Here is a 16,897-nt window from a genome sequence, read left to right as displayed (position 1 = left end):
ATTTGCATAATATTCAGAGTGTGCATTTCACTGTTTTTATTCATTTGGAGGAATACTGAATCTGTTTTTGTGCAAGTGTGATGAGTAAATGCATTTCACATTTAGTCTAGAACTACAATAAGCATAATGTTCACGCACAAACGCATCTGCACCTTTACTCCTGATTTCTCTCCACATGGGGACAGGAGAGCTGTTATAACTGGGAAAACAAAGTAATATGTATTACTTATTTGAAAGGTAACTCAGATATTTTGTTGTAAATTTAAAAGTAATGCATTACGTGGAAAAGTAATCTGATCACGTAACCCCCAACACTGTCTGTCTTTATTTGACGTCTTGAGAAATGGTCTAATACCCTTTGCGTCTGTGTTCCTTTGTTATTTTATTGTTGCAGATCAAGTGTTGGATGCTATTCAGGAGCTGGAGCAACTGAAGGCGAGGGGAGACGTCTCTCTCTGTGTGCTCATGGCTATGGTTTATGCCCACAAGAAAAGACCAAACCCGGGTAGGTCTATTGCATCTTGTTTCTTTAAAATCATTTGTGTTGCATGGGAAAATATTCGCATACTGGGTTGAAAAGGTATGATAATGAATAAATAATGACAAAAACTTGACTTGCCTGCAGACCGGGATGTCATCCAGGAGTTGGATGGAAGGGTGAAGGAGGAGAGGAAGACAGCGAGTCCTAAAGCTCTGTATTACGCTGGCATGCTACTGTGGCTTCTGGGCCGCAACGACAAAGCCAGAGAGTATGTGGACAGAATGATCAAGATCTCCAACGGCTCTAAAGAGGTGAACTTTCTGCTGAGGGAGCTTTTCGTGATGGGAAAAGACTGATCAAGTAGCCAGTATCATAGTGGTCAGTGGCACAAGTCTGATAGCAGGATGAAAATTATATGCAATAAGATGCATTTTGGGTGAAATTTGGCCCATTCAGTCATGGTGATTATAAAACACTGAATTATGGTTTAAGTAAAACTTCAGGGGGCATAAAAATAAAACCATTAAAAATGAAATGAACGTTAACTGACATAAAATAAAATATAAAAAAGTATTTTAATTCAGCAATTTTATTTAGTTTAACTTGATGTACTAAAATAACTAAAACTGAAATAAAAATGTATAAAAACTATTCAGACATAAAAAAAAATGTGTTGCTTATTTAGCTGTTTGTTTAATATTGGGATCATTGTTTTGTAGGGAATTGTTCTGAAAGGCTGGATTGATCTGCGATCGAATAAAGATGCTAAGAAGTCTGGGAAATACTTTGACGAGGCCCTGAAGGAGAAAAGTGAAATTTTTGCTCTGATGGGGAAGGTAACTCTATTTCTGATGACCATTTAATAATTCAGCATACAGAAATAGACAGATAGATGTTCACTTATAAGGTGTGTGCACATTTTTGATTTCCATTTTTCAAAAGGTTTGCAACTTAAAGGTGATGTGTGTAATGTTAAAATACATTTTATATACTATGTAGAATCATTTAAAAGTTAACATTCAGTGGCTGATGTCCTGAAAAATGTTAGAGTGAATCTCAGCATAATCTCTTCTCATTTTATCACAAAATAAAAATAGAAACCTAAAAAATTATATGATGCATTATGAAAAAATATTATTTTTTTTACATTGTGACTATTTTCATGACAATAATAATAATAATAAAAAATGTTTGTGCATACATTAAAGGCAGTACAACAAATGCAATATTTTTTGCAAAAGGTTTTGTTTTGTAATGTTCTAATTGTGTCTTTCTGTCAGGTACAATATTATGAATTTCGTCAGAATTATTCTGGTGCTTTAGAGACCATTAACCAGGTGATTGTGAGTTACCCGTCCTTTCTACCTGCCCTGGTCAAGAAGATGAAGCTGCTGTTGACTCTACAGGACTGGGAACAAACTGTTGATGCCGCTCAGAGGTAAGACTCCATTCATAACATCGCAGATCTTCACCTTATTACATGTTGTTGTTGTTGTTGTTTTTTATGGTTTGGGTAATCTTCATGTTTTTTAAATACACTCCAAAAGCTCTCAAAGACTTTCAGAGGTGAGCTGCATTCAAGTGCGAATGGAAATTAGATGAGATTCCACGGATCTGTACAGAGAGACTGGATCATTGTTTATCTTACCCTGTCGGATGAGAGCCAGTGAGCGACAGAATAAAAGGGTCTTTTAGGCTGATCACTAAGAGCTGTACGAATGAACTCCACGGCGAGACCTCAAAGGGTCTGTGTGAAAACCAGTTCTCTCAGGTGGAGCTGGATTGTGTCAAGCTACTTTATGTTTTTGCTCTGAAATGGCTTAAAACAGTGATTATGATCCCTCTGAGTGAAAAATATTTCAACTAAACAGTCATTATAGCCAAATGTATCTAAATTTAGATAAATATGTAGGTTTTATCTAAATGTTTAATGTAAGAAGTAAAATAATCAAGGCATGTTTTCCACACTGTTTTCCACTAAATTAATGAAAGAATTGAAAGAATGATATTTAATCAATTTCATTTAAATGCATGAATATAAAGAAATATGCAGATAGACCACTTATAGATACACATGCATGAATATAACAAGTAGTAATAAATGGCTGTACTTAACTACGTATATTTGTATTAAAACATTTTAATACATAAAAATCCCACACAAGAACTTCCACACCTATTGTTTTGAGTGACATAAGAAATTATTAATTGAAATTGACAGTTTGAACTTATTCACAGAAATTAATTGCACTTAACAGTTCTAACGCCAAAAATGGCTGTCAAACGTTTTTTTCTGTAACATGAAAACAATATAATGGATTTCTCCTGCAATAAAAACAGATGACAGACACATCAGTCTGAATAAAGCAGATGCTGCGTGCGAGTTACTAAAAAGTTCCCTCAAATAAAATAAATTCAAAGATGTTTAACAATGTGGTGTTCATTTCAGAATAAAGTAATGATTATTATGGATATTCAAAATCTAAATGTTCAGTAAAATTTGCTTTATATAAAGACATGAATGCATGTCTCAGAATATCTGTTTTACACATAAACATACTTTAGTCTAAATTTCCTGATTTTTTCATCTTCTCAATTTTCCAGGCTTCTCCAACGAGATAAAAATAACCTGGAGGCTCTGAGGATGCTGGCCCTGCACTCTCTCTGCAGGGAAGGAGACGTTGCAGAGGTATGACATTACTAACATACGTGTGTTTACACAGATCAAATGCCAGAAATGTCATTTATTATGGACTTAGATAGTCTCCGTATGATTCACAAATACCTATTCAGTGGATTGCAAATAAAAAGAATTTTGTTCCTTTCTAGTCATCACATTTCAATGTGGCTTAAGTCCTTCATAAAGGACACATTGCTCAGAAGAGTCGCGGTCAAGCCGCTGCATTCTGGATCATTTATAGGGGTTTGATTGCACATGTTGGAAATCCAGCCAGAAGAGCATTGCAGTAGTCCAGCCTAGAAATGACAAGGGCATCAAGGGCACAAGGGCAAACATTTTTTGTCACATCCAGCAAACATCTCCTCACTATCCGCTAGCTGCCTGTCCCCTGAACACACTGTAAAAAAACGCGGTCTCTGTAGACAGCCCAGGCTCCACAAACGGCAACAAAAACAAACTGGGCCAACCTGGACCATGAAACATAACAAACAGTGTTCCAGCCAATAACCGACAAGAATGATTTGGGGGTGGGGGTGGGGGTTGGGGGGGTTAGTGCACGTGCACATGAAGGGGGGTGTGGGGAGTGGAGGAGAGAGAAGCATGAAGAGGGAAGTTAGCTAGAGGAGAGATGTCCTAGACAACGACAACGACTAACGTTAGAATTATATTCTCTTGAATTTTGATGTGGCCGACACGACCAAAGAGACGACGTTCCGATGAACGAATAGCAAAGAAGAGGGAAAAGGAGAAGGAACGCGCCAAGTCCCGAATTTACATTGGAAAAGCCTGTTTCAGGAAACACGGAAGGGAGGGGGAAGGGACAGGATGAGGAGGGGGGAGGGTCGAGCTAGCCTCCGTTTTGTTTGACAATACTTCGAACGTCAACAAGAAGTGACGTCACCCAACATCGCTTAGAGCACCTTTAAAGAGAGCCTGAGGTACTGAACTGATACCTGAGGTACCCCGGTGATCAGGTGATGTGTTTTGGATGCCTCCCCTCTCCAGGTAACCTTGTACAACCTACCTGTGAGGTAATTTTCAAACCAGCAAAGTGGAGTGGAGTTGCAGTGACGCCTGATGATTAACAGTGTCGAAAGCTGCAGATCTAGCAGAAAGAGAACTGATGATTTGGAATCAACTTTTGCAATCCATAAAACTTCCATAACTGACAGCAAAGCAGCCTCGGTTGAGTAAAACCTGACCGTTCAAGTATGAATGGGAGGAGAGAGACAGGCCTGTAACTTTCTACTAGTGAAGTGTGTTACGTCTTCCCCTTAATCTAGGGGTAAATAGGGAACGACGAACAAAAAAAAGTGGAGAGACTTTGAGAATCTCCAGCTCTCCAGTCCCAGAGTCACAGAAAAATGAATGAACAAACAAGTTTATTTTCTCATGGCGTGTCTGCCTTTTTATTTAACGTCAGCAGGCGTTATAAGAAAATATATTAGAAGAAAAATGTATTAAGTAGAGAAACATATTACAAAATAAATCCAAACAAAAGTATTACCTCGGGAGGAGGGCCCAAGTCAAAAGAAAACAAAAACAATACCTCTAACTAAAAAGGGAATAACATTAACTTACCTATACAAAACAAAAATCAAAACAAAACAACATATCTTCCCTCACTCCCTAACTAATCAATAAACAGGAGAAAAGTTAAGGGTATCCTCCACCCTACGCTACCCATAAAAACTTAACTAATCATAAATAACAAAAGCTACAGAGGCACGTTCTCACACACATTGTGAACATACACCACAGAGCACAACCCGCTCGTCTGGACTTGGAGAGCGGAACAATGTCAAACGCTGCGCTGTCAGAGAGAGAGAGAGAGAGAGAGAGAGAGGGAGAGAGAGAGGGAGAGAGGGAGGGAGAGAGGGAGGGAGGGAGGGAGAGAGGGAGGGAGAGAGGGAGAGAGGGAGGGAGAGAGGGAGAGAGAGAGGGAGGGAGAGAGGGAGGGAGGGAGGGAGGGAGGGAGGGAGGGAGGGAGGGATGGATGGATGGATGGATGGATGGATAGATAGATATGCATGCACTGGCAAATAAACACTCTTGGTATACAATACACAAATGAATACGTCCTTGGACGTAACACCACCACCAATAAATTTCCTATATTCCCCCAATTTTAGGAAAAACCTTTCTTATGGTTCAGCACACACTACTCTGGACAGCGCGTCCGCTACAACATTTTCAGTGCCTTTCAAATGTCTAATATCCAGATTGTATTCCTGTACAATTAATGCCCATCGCATCAAACGCTGATTGGCATTACACATACGGGAAAGAAACGTCAGAGGGTTATGGTCAGTGAATACGATAATGGGTACACTACTACCTCCCAAATAAACTTCAAAGTGCTGGAGCGCCAGCACTAAAGCAAGAGCTTCCTTCTCAATTGTGCTGTAGTTACTTTGGCACTTTGAAAACTTTTTGGAAAAATAGCATACAGGATGATCAAAATTCATATGGTCCTCCTGTAACAATACTGCTCCTGCCCCAGATGAACTTGCATCCACATGCAGCTTAAATGGGCGATGGAAATCCGGAGCCTTAAGAACGGGTGCGTGACACAAAAGATCTTTAGCAGACAAAAAAGCATGCTCGCACTCATTAGACCATATAAATGTTCTCTTATCACTGAGTAGATCAGTAAGTGGGGTCACAACACTGGAGAAATTTTGACAAAAACTTCTGTAATACCCACACATTCCAAGAAAACGTCTCAGCTCACGTTTATTAGATGGAGATGGATAAGTTGTTATCGCAGAAACCTTCGCTTCTACCGGTCTCACACTTCCTTGACCCACCTTCTTTCCCAAGTATGTCACCTCTGCTTTCGCAAATTCACACTTTGCGAGATTTACAGTCAGAGAAGCGTCTGACAATCGAGTAAACAATAACTCAAGATTAGTCATATGTTCTGTCCAACTATCTGAATAGAGCACCACATCATCTATGTATGCATCACACTTCGGTACATCAGATAAAACCTTCTGCATAAGCCTTTGAAACGTTGCAGGAGCATTTTGCATCCCGAAAGCAAGGACAGTATATTGAAGAAAGTTGTCGGGTGTAGCAAAGGCGGAAATTTCTGAAGCCCGTGGCGTAAGAGGCACCTGCCAGTACCCTTTTAACAGATCAATCTTTGTTACATATTTGGCCGCTCCCACCCTATCGATACAGTCCTCAATACGAGGCAGTGGGAACGAGTCAGGTGTTGAAAGATTATTAACTTTCCTATAATCCGTACAAAAGCGATATGTGGAGTCTGATTTGGGTACTAGCAAGCATGGGGAGCTCCATGGACTCTGACTTGGCACGGCTAACCCATTTTTCAATAGATTTTCTACCTCGCACTTCATAATTTCCCGTTTTTTTGGATTCACCCTATACGGATGTTGTTTCACCGGGGATGCACTTCCCACTTCAATGTCATGACATAAGACAGATGTTCTACTAGGTACATCTAAAAAAAGTGAGGGAAAAGACTGGATCAAATTACACACATCCTCATACTGTTTTTCAGATAAATGTACCAAATAACTGCATAAATCACCCAAAATGCTGGAATTCTTCAGATGAGGAGTAGAAGTTTGAGCAACACCAGCGTCTTCTACAGCACAAGAGGCAGTTATAGTGACCACTGAAGAAACCAATGGCACGTCTACAGACGGAGCATTTTTCGGTTCCCTCTCCACATATGCCTTAAGCATGTTCACATGGCAAACTCTAGTTTTTCGCCGACGATCAGGAGTTTGAATAACGTAATCAGTTTCACTGAGCTTTTGCTCTATGACATATGGTCCTGAAAACTTGGCTTGCAAAGCATCACCAGGCACTGGTAAAAGCACAAGAACAGAGTCACCGACCTGCAAATTCCTCCGAACACTCTTTTTGTCAAACTGCTGCTTCATTTTCGACTGAACAACAGATAGATGAGCCTTAGCTACATCACAAGCTTTATGAAGTCTCTCTCTAAAAGAACTCACATAATCCAAGAGAGATACAGAAGAAGGATTTTTCATCAACAAATGTTCATACAGCAGTTTTAGCGGACCCTTCACGGTGTGCCCGAACACCAGTTCGGCGGGACTAAACCCCAAGGACTCCTGAACTGCTTCTCTGGCAGCAAATAACAGAAAAGGCAACCCCTCCACCCAGTCCTTTCCCGTCTGCAAACAATATGCACGGATCATTGTTTTAAGGGTTTGATGGAACCTTTCTAAGGCTCCTTGGGACTCAGGGTGATAAGGACTAGATACTCGGTGCTCAATTCCTAATTCCTTCAAAACTTGTGTGAAAGTTTTAGAAGTAAAATTAGTTCTTTGATCGCTCTGTATTACTCGCGGTAGACCAAACATGGTAAAAAACTTAACCAAGTCTTTTACTACCGTCTGTGCTTTCAACGAACGCAAGGGAATGGCCTCAGGGAATCTAGTAGCTGCACACATGATTGTTAGCACATACTGGTGTCCTGATTTGGACTTGGGCAGCGGACCCACACAATCAACAATAAGTCGTTCAAATGGTTCTTCTATTACCGGTATGGAATACAGAGGGGCCACGGGTACCTTCTGATTAGGCTTTCCAATACGCTGACACACATCACAAGAACGACAAAAGTTAACAACGGATGATCGAAGACCAGGCCAAAAGTAGTATTTAGAAATGCGGCGAACAGTTTTTGTCACTCCTAAATGACCTGCCATGGGATTTTCATGTGCCAATTTTAAAACTGGAGCGCGATAGCTAACAGGCAAGACAATTTGAAACGTCTCCTGCAAACCTTTTTCATCATAAAGCGGTTTCCATTTACGCATTAACACATCATTCTCCCAAAAATAACCTACTTTAGCATCCGCTCTTTCACGTTGACCGCTGCCTTAACACACTCTGCTAAGGAAACATCAGATTTTTGCTCAACTGCTAACTTTAAAAGGAGCTTCAAGAATCAGTGAAGTGTCTGTCACTTTACTTACTTCACCTGACTCTGACTCTGAAGTTTTGGATTCTGTGTTCAAAAACAAATCAGAGAGATTAACGACATCTTGAAACTTTTGAACTTGAGCCCGTGTCACTGCACATGCTGGAAAAGCAGAAGGGAACTGAACACCTAGGTCAGACTGCTCTTTAACCATGGGTTTATGCATCACTACTGGACTAGGAAAAACATTTCCCAGAATAATATGTACTCCAGCAACAGGCAACTGCTTACGAACACCTAACCTAACAATGCCAGAGACAAAATCTGATTTTAAGTCCACTTCATGTAGAGGCACCTGTACACAGCTCATTTCAATACCTCGTACTAACACATCAGCACCGGTATACGATTTTTCAGAGAAAGGCAAAACACTCTCTAATATAAATGACTGACAAGAACCCGTATCTCGCAAGATTGACACCGGTGTAAACTGAAGATCAGAGATTGAAACCTGCCCATTCAGAATAAATGGTTCATAACCAGACACTTCAGCCTCTCTCACCCCTGGCAGCATCTGCGTGAGCGCAACACTTTTTGTTTTCACATTCTTTTTATTCCATTCCCTACACTCCGAAATTAAATGTCCAGGATCCAGGCAGTAAAAACAAGCCCGTCTGTCTCCCTGACGCGCCGAATTTCGACCAGTCATTTTTGGACGAGCATCGTTTTTCCGCGAACGAGAAAAACTTTGAGAAGGGGACTCTTCCCTTACAAACTTATCGGCGGATGAAGAAAAATTCGGAGTTGGTAACTCTTGCAAGAAAAACTTACGATGCGTGAGCACAAATTCATCAGCGGATACAGCGGCCTCGGCAAGCGTGGTTATCTTCTGCTCATTTAAGTGCTGCACAACTTTTTCTGGAATACTCTTTTTAAAATCCTCTAACAAAACCAATTCGCAAAGTTGTTCAAAAGTGTCAGTTTTGCTAGACAGGCACCATTTTTCAAACAACGCTCTCTTCTCTCTTCCAAACTCAACATACGTTTGCCTGGATGTCTTCGCATGAAATCGAAACCTCTGGCGATACGCCTCGGGAACTAACTCGTATACACGGAGCACTGTCATCTTTACCACATCATAATCAAGCGAATCCTCCAGACTTAACGCTGAAATAACTTCCTGTGCCTTACCCACGAGACTACATTGAAGTAACAACGCCCACATATCTTTCGGCCAATTGAGCTTACCAGCTATTCGCTCAAAGGCTACAAATTAAGCATCCACTTCAGCTTCTCTAAAAGGAGGCACGAGTTTAACATATTTGCTGATGTCAAACGCAGAAACAGTAGAAGCATGAACAGGGCTAACTGGCGAAACTGGGGAAGCTATAGAGGGTGGTCGAGAACGAGGTACGGGCACCGGCTTTAACGCTTCAAGATCTAATTTACGCAATTGAATTTCACGCTCCTTCTCCGCCTCTATAACCCGCAGTCTAATGATTTGAGACTCACATTCTTGTTTTTTTATTTCTAAGTCTAATTCTCTAAGTCTAATCTCCAACCTGGGATCATACCGCACCTGCTCAGTATCTGAAAAAAATATAGGTGCCACATCCTGATATTTCTCCTTATCTGAACCCTCTGCCAAAATACCATCCTCTACTAGCTTGTCATACAACTCTTTTTTTATAACCTGTTTAGTAGCCTCTCTCATCACCCGAATACTAAAAAAATCTGCGATCGCCAATAAACTTCTGTGGTAGGAGAAAGAGTGAAAGCTGTCAAATCGAACTCCATTTCTCCTACCACAAGAGGTCTCTTTCCCCTCCCCTATTACGAAGACATCACAGACAACACAAAGAGAGAAGAGAATAAATTAACTTACCACTATGCTTTCTTCACTTGAAAAGCTTTCAACTATACGTCGCACGTACGGACGAGCCCACAATTGTTACGTCTTCCCCTTAATCTAGGGGTAAATAGGGAACGACGAACAAAAAAAAGTGGAGAGACTTTGAGAATCTCCAGCTCTCCAGTCCCAGAGTCACAGAAAAATGAATGAACAAACAAGTTTATTTTCTCATGGCGTGTCTGCCTTTTTATTTAACGTCAGCAGGCGTTATAAGAAGAAAAAAATATTAAGTAGAGAAACATATTACAAAATAAATCCAAACAAAAGTATTACCTCGGGAGGAGGGCCCAAGTCAAAAGAAAACAAAAACAAAACCTCTAACTAAAAAGGGAATAACATTAACTTACCTATACAAAACAAAACAACATATCTTCCCTCACTCCCTAACTAATCAATAAACAGGAGAAAAGTTAAGGGTATCCTCCACCCTACGCTTCCCATAAAAACTTAACTAATCATAAATAACAAAAGCTACAGAGGCACGTTCTCACACACATTGTGAACATACACCACAGAGCACAACCCGCTCGTCTGGACTTGGAGAGCGGAACAATCTCAAACGCTGCGCTGTCTCTCTCCTTCCTCAGCGCTCTCTCTGCTGTTTTATATTAGACTCCTCAGGACACGCACCAATCAGTGTGCGGGCAGCGCTCACAGGTAAACGAGCACAGATGGTAGCCATTAATCCTATTAATCAGACACACAATGAGAGAGAGAGAGAGAGAGAAACACATATGCACTGGCAAATAAACACTCTTGGTATACAATACACAAATGAATACGTCCTTGGACGTAACAAGTGTTTAATGTAGGTTTTTGCTTGAATGCGGTGGGAAAAATGAAAGAGAAAGAGGAAAGCAGAGACGGATACTTACTGAGGTATGATTTAAATTAAGGTGATCACAAATGTGTGATTTTATAAATGCAGATTTAACATTTTAATTTGTTAATGATAAATCAGTCAACATTTGTTTATATACCGTATGAACCATTTCATTTGTGAACCATATTTTGTGAATTTGATTATGCATTAGGAAATACATTATAATCAAAGGTTTTGGGTCAGTTAGATTTATTAAAAAAAAGAAGAAGAAGAAGAAAGAAATTAGTACTTTTATTCGATAAGAAGGCAATGAATAAAAAGTGACCGTAAAAACATAAAAATAATTTTACAAAAGTTCTCTATTTCAAGTAAATGATGTTCTTTTGAACTTTCTATTCATCAACAAATCCTAAAAACATGATGTTTCATGGATTTCACATGATATTTAGCAGCACAATTCAGCATATTATAATGATTTCTGAAGGATCATGTGACACTGAAGACTGGAGTAACGATGCTGAAAATTCAGCTTTGCATCACAGGAATAAATTACATATTTAAAATATATTCAAATAGAAAAGAGTTATTTTAAATTGTAACAATATTTCACAGTAGTACTGATTTGACTGTATTTTTGATCAAATAAATGTAGCCTTTGTGGGTCGGTAAGATTCAAACATCTTGCCTACCCAGTAGTGTTTTTGTTTTTTGTTTTATGATTCTCATTCATTTTCTTTCTCTTTTTACAGTCTGTAAACCAACTATCAAATCTGATCAGTAATCTGGACATTCAAGAACTGAACAATCCGGAGCTCTTCTACAGGATGTCTTTAGCGTTCACTCGAGTGGTAATACTCAGATCCTCCAAGGACACTCAACTACACAAACAGATTAAAGTCATCACCACTTAAGATTAATTTTCACTTGAATGTTAGAATCCTTTGAATCACACACCAGCTGGCTTTTGCTACACAATGTTATATATAAACTTCATATAAATGTGATTCACTCCTTTATATGACATTAGAGCAGTGGTTCCCAAACCTGTCCTGCCGGCACCCCAACACTGCGCGTTTTCTTTGTCTCCCTAATCAAACACGCCTGATTCAACTCATCAGCTCATTATCACATGGGTTAATGAGCTGATGAGTTGAATCAGGTGTGTTTGATTAGGGATACAAAGAAAACGTGCAGTGTTGGGGTGCCGGCAGGACAGGTTTGGGAACCACTGCATTAGAGGGACATCTAAGGAGAAAAGACATGAAACGATTCACAATGACAATGAAACAATTTACAATGACCTTCTGACGTCTGGCATGTGTAGAAGTAAAACAATAATCAATGTACAATAGGATTCAATGGGAAATAACGCATTTTGTGAAAAGTTCCTGTAGGACAAAAATAAGTGATGCTGCAGGTAGATGTAATATTGTGAATATTTGATCACTCATGATGCAGTGTGGAAGAGCTGAGAAGATTCTTCAGCACACTCACAGGATGGTGGAGCGGGCGTTTACACAGGCCTCGGGCGACTCTGAGCTGGCCACAGAGATGGGCTACCAACTGGTTCTGCTGGGAAGGGTGAAAGAGGCCATGAAATGGTACAAGACAGCAATGACTCTCGATGAGAGCAGCGTCCCTGCTTTGATGGGTGAGAGCAGTTTGAAAGCCATAAGGAAAAATAAATGAATACTTATATAAACTATAAAATAAGTGCATGGGTCACATTCAGAGTTGTCATACAAATTTAATAAATGCACATCTGTGACTGCATATTCTATATTAATTTACAAAGTGGCAATTGTAAACAGCCTACACTTACACTAATGAACTATAAATGGAATACATTTTTATTCAGATTTTAAATGTTGAGTTGTCGGAGTATCTTTTATCATTGCTGTTGCCATCATGTCATAAAAGCAATGCCACTCAAGATCCTGCATTCGCATTGTGCCTCAGAACATGCTTTGCACATGCATGTAACTAAAGTGAGCGGTTCAAATCAAACCATCTATTAAAGAATGTTTCAACTTCTAATAACATAATCAGAGGATTATCTAAGATGATACCTGGTTGAAAACAACTCGTTCAAGTGTTTTTGCTATGAATGGGAGGAGAGAGACAGGCCTGTAACTTTCTACTAGTGAAGTGTTTAATGTAGGTTTTTGCTTGAATGCGGTGGGAAAAATGAAAGAGAAATAGGAAAGCAGACACGGATACTTACTGAGGTATGATTTAAATTAAGGTGATAACTAATAACTGATAACGATAACTAAAACTTCTAAACACAGGGTTCCTATGCAGTTTGGAAAAGTATGGGGTTTGGGAGTCATTTCCAGGTCTGGAAAAATATTTGTTTCCAGACTATTGACCCTATTCAGTTTTCTAAAATATAAAATTAAGAATTTCTAAAAAAAATCTACATTTATCATAAAAGCAGAGTGTTTTCATGGCAAATGTTTAGTGATCCTTTAGGGATTGTTAAACACAACTGAATACATTCAAGGCACACATTTTCATTATGCAAGCTCTTTGTCTTTTACCATAAGCAAGTCTCTTTTGAACTTCACTAATCGAATGTGCGTGTGCCACTCCAACCAACAACAGATAAAGGAGCAAACGATCTCAGTCAGACTGTACTTTTTCTGTACTTTCAACATCAAACCACAATTGCAGTATCAAACCGATGTGAATATATGCAGGTTATAAAGCGTTTTAGTTTTGTAGGCATGTCATCACTTCGAGAAAACCAATGAAAAAACCTGAGAAAATAAGAATATTTTCAGATGACTGTACTATATAACAAATGTAATGCTGTATGAACTATTTATGTTAAATATGGTCTGTAAAGAGAGGTTTAGAAATTTGAGTCTGGAAAAGTATGGAAAATGTGTAGGAACCTGAAACTATCAAGGATTGTTTTAGGCAATCGAAATAAATCTTAAATAAAATAAATATGAATATCAGATAGCTGATTTCATTTAGTTTGAAGTACTACAATTACTAAAACTGAAATCAAAATTAAAGCTAAATTGAAATATTAAAAAACTAATAAAATTTACAAAAGCACAAAACAAAATGAAATCTGAAAACATAAAAATAAATCCAATTTAAAATATAAATAAATACTAGAATATTATATAAATAATACTAAAACATCTCTGTCTAGGATGCCTGACATATATATTTTTAGAAAGAGCATTAAAATAGCAGAAAAGAGCATTGTTTCTGGTTTGTTGTTTGTGCAGGTATCATCAGGTGTCAGCTCATGGAGGGACACTTAGAGGATGCAGAACAGCAGCTGGAGTTCCTCACCGAGATCCAGCAGTCCATTGGCAAATCAGGGGTGAGAGAGCATTTACATGACATACTATCTTACTTTAAAAATCAACATGAGCTCTCGAACAATGTGGCACAGACTCTTTCCAGAATTCTTTTCACAGAATGAAATAAGAGATAAAGAAAAGTGTTTTTTGTAGACTGTTTATCTTTTGACTCATATTCAACAGTTTATTAATCCACTTATGCTTTGTTTACCCGTTAAAGTCATCCAAAGTACGTAACAGGGCCTGTTTACACAAACTGAGGCCCTTGTCGGGCAGTTTAGCACACATTTACACAAATGCACATCTGCTTCGCAACAAACAGCTGCCATGTTGTATCTGTAGAGGAACAGAATTTAGTAAAAAAGAAACAAAAAAACATTTCTCTTTTATTTTGAGCTTTAACTGGGGAATTAAACTGCACATGACATATTATTTAGCACATGACACATAAAATGATAAATAGATCTTTTAAGGTTTGTTTAACGTGTGTTTGTGTGTGTTAGGAGTTGCTGTATCTGCGAGCGCTGTTGGCTGTGAAAAAGCGGCGGCCCCCAGACGAGGCGACCAACTTGTTAAACGACACAGTGGACACACATTTCTCCGCCCTGCAGGGTCTTCCTCTCAGCGTCGAGTACTTTGAGAAGCTCAACCCCGACTTCCTGCTCGAGATCGCCAAGGAATACCTGGCACTGTCTCCCGCCAAGGTCTTCCCTCCCATGCGCTGCCTGGCAAGCCATCAGAACACTCTAGAAGCTGTTTAGCAACTACCTTGCAAAGCAATACCAAACACCCTGAGATTTCTATTAATTGCCTGTCAACCAATCAGAACACTCAAATAACTGCCTTGCAAGGCAATAGCAACACCCTAGTGATCAGACAGAATAGCCTTCATTCGTTCCTGTTGTAGTTTGTTGGCTGATGTTGTTCTCTGTGCAGCCTCCAGCTCCAGGTCAGCCTCCTGCACCTCAGCTGCTGCACTGCGCGTCTGTGCTGGACACAGTGGTGAAAGTAGTCCCTGGTCTGCTGCAGGCCGGCTTTCTAATGGCCAAAGTCCGATTTCAGTCAGGTGTGTGCATGTCTGATTGAGATTTTCTGATAAGTCTGATTTTATTGGTTTCTTTTATTTTACAAGCTGAAATCAAATGTCATGATCAATTGTATCTCCCAAGCTTTTCACTTCCAGGCAGATATTTTATTATCTTTCAGATACTGTTATAGCTTTTATATATATATATATATATATATATATATATATATATATATATATATATATATATATATGTTTGTATGTTTGTTTGTTTGTTTGTTTATTTATTTGTTTATGTATTTGTTTATTTATAATTAGTTTTTATTTTTGTATCTTCTGTTTTCATATAATTTTGTTGTGTTTTTGTCATTGTTATTAGTTGTTTTGTTTTTTTTAAATACATGTATATATATTTTTATAATTTTTAATTTCAGTATTAATTTTAGTTATTTTAGTACAAGTTAAACTAAATGGAAATAAAACATTTTGCTTTGGCAACTAGCTCAAATAAATTAGCTTTAAGTTTTTTTCATTTAACGTTTATTTTATTTCACTTAACAAAAAATGTTTTTAATGTCATTTTGACGTTATTATTTCATGACAAATAAGCAAATAATTTCCTTGAATGTATCATTATCATAAAAAAAATAATAATAATGTACACAAATTGCAAAGTGTTTTATCAATCATTGTAAAACACAATGGCTTTTGGCTTTTGCTGGTTAATTTAAATTGAATAATAACTGTTACAGTAATTTGTTTTTTAAATAATTTTGCCATGCAAATAATAATGTTACAATGCAAAAATGGTCCTAAAAATCAGCTTAATAACTGTTCTTTATGCAAAATATGATTATTTGTTTCCTTTTTTGGTCAATTCACCCAGTTAGTCAGGCTTGTGCTCTCTTCATATGTTGTCAAGTCAAGTAACCTTTATTTATATAGCACTTTATACAATACATTTTTCAAAGCAGCTTCACATTAATAACAAGAAAATAAAATTCAATGATTCGGTGACGCAAACAGAATTCAATTCTGCTGCTAAGCAGCTCTAAAACAACAATAGTGAACGGCCGTTATTCAGCTGAAATCAGTTCAGTGTTGATTCATTTCGGTTCAGTAACTGTGTAAAGTACATCAATTATGAAATGAGTCCAGAAAACAGTGATGTCGTCATCATCAAGCTAAGCCGAGTTGTCCTCCTGCAGGAGATATGGAGGCGGCCCACAGCAGTCTTCAACATTGTTTGGATCAGAACCCGGCTCATGCTGATGCCCATCTCCTCATGGCTCAGATACATCTCATGCAGGGCAACTTCAAGCTCTCCTCCCAATCTCTGGAACTCTGCCTCAGCCATAACTTTGAGGTGACACATATTGAACTCTCTTAGAGCAGAGTCAAACCTGTTTAAATGTATCATTGGATTTGATGGGACTGAATATGTAGTCTATTTTTCTTAGATCCGCGAGCATCCTCTGTATCACCTGATAAAGGCTCAGGCTCAGAGGAAGATGGGGCAGCTTCAGGAGGCCATTCAGACGTTGCAGATGGCCATGAGTCTGTGCGCTGTGAAGAGAGCAGGCTCTTCAGCCAAAAGACAGAGTAAGAGAGTTGAGCTCAACGCGGCCGACTGCGTATCTGTGTTCCTGGAACTAGCTGAGGCTCTGTGGCTCAATGGAGAACAGGTTAGTGGACAACTTTGCACCAATGCTACATTTTTC

General features: G+C 38.8%; 1 protein-coding gene across 2 annotated transcripts in view; it reads left to right on the top strand.

Annotated features, from left to right (window-relative positions):
- The window catches only part of ttc21b (tetratricopeptide repeat domain 21B), a 31,583-nt gene that overhangs the window by 2,114 nt on the left and 12,572 nt on the right, over positions 1-16,897 (top strand). Inside the window, exons 3-14 of one of the 2 annotated variants that reach the window (XM_084122089.1) lie at positions 395-505; positions 626-792; positions 1,201-1,317; positions 1,762-1,919; positions 3,086-3,170; positions 11,573-11,671; positions 12,282-12,474; positions 14,072-14,169; positions 14,653-14,853; positions 15,086-15,215; positions 16,385-16,542; positions 16,637-16,861. In XM_084122089.1, the coding sequence (XP_083978215.1) occupies positions 395-505; positions 626-792; positions 1,201-1,317; positions 1,762-1,919; positions 3,086-3,170; positions 11,573-11,671; positions 12,282-12,474; positions 14,072-14,169; positions 14,653-14,853; positions 15,086-15,215; positions 16,385-16,542; positions 16,637-16,861 (1,742 nt within the window). Of the gene's footprint in view, positions 1-394; positions 506-625; positions 793-1,200; positions 1,318-1,761; positions 1,920-3,085; positions 3,171-11,572; positions 11,672-12,281; positions 12,475-14,071; positions 14,170-14,652; positions 14,878-15,085; positions 15,216-16,384; positions 16,543-16,636; positions 16,862-16,897 lie in introns of both variants that reach the window. The other variant, XM_084122088.1, reaches the window with a different exon arrangement.

The sequence above is a fragment of the Abramis brama genome, assembly GCF_963993115.1.
Source record: "Abramis brama genome assembly, chromosome: 8".
NCBI classification, from domain to species: domain Eukaryota; kingdom Metazoa; phylum Chordata; class Actinopteri; order Cypriniformes; family Leuciscidae; genus Abramis; species Abramis brama.
Note: the sequence above shows the minus strand (reverse complement) of the source record. Positions and strands in the feature narration are given on the sequence as shown.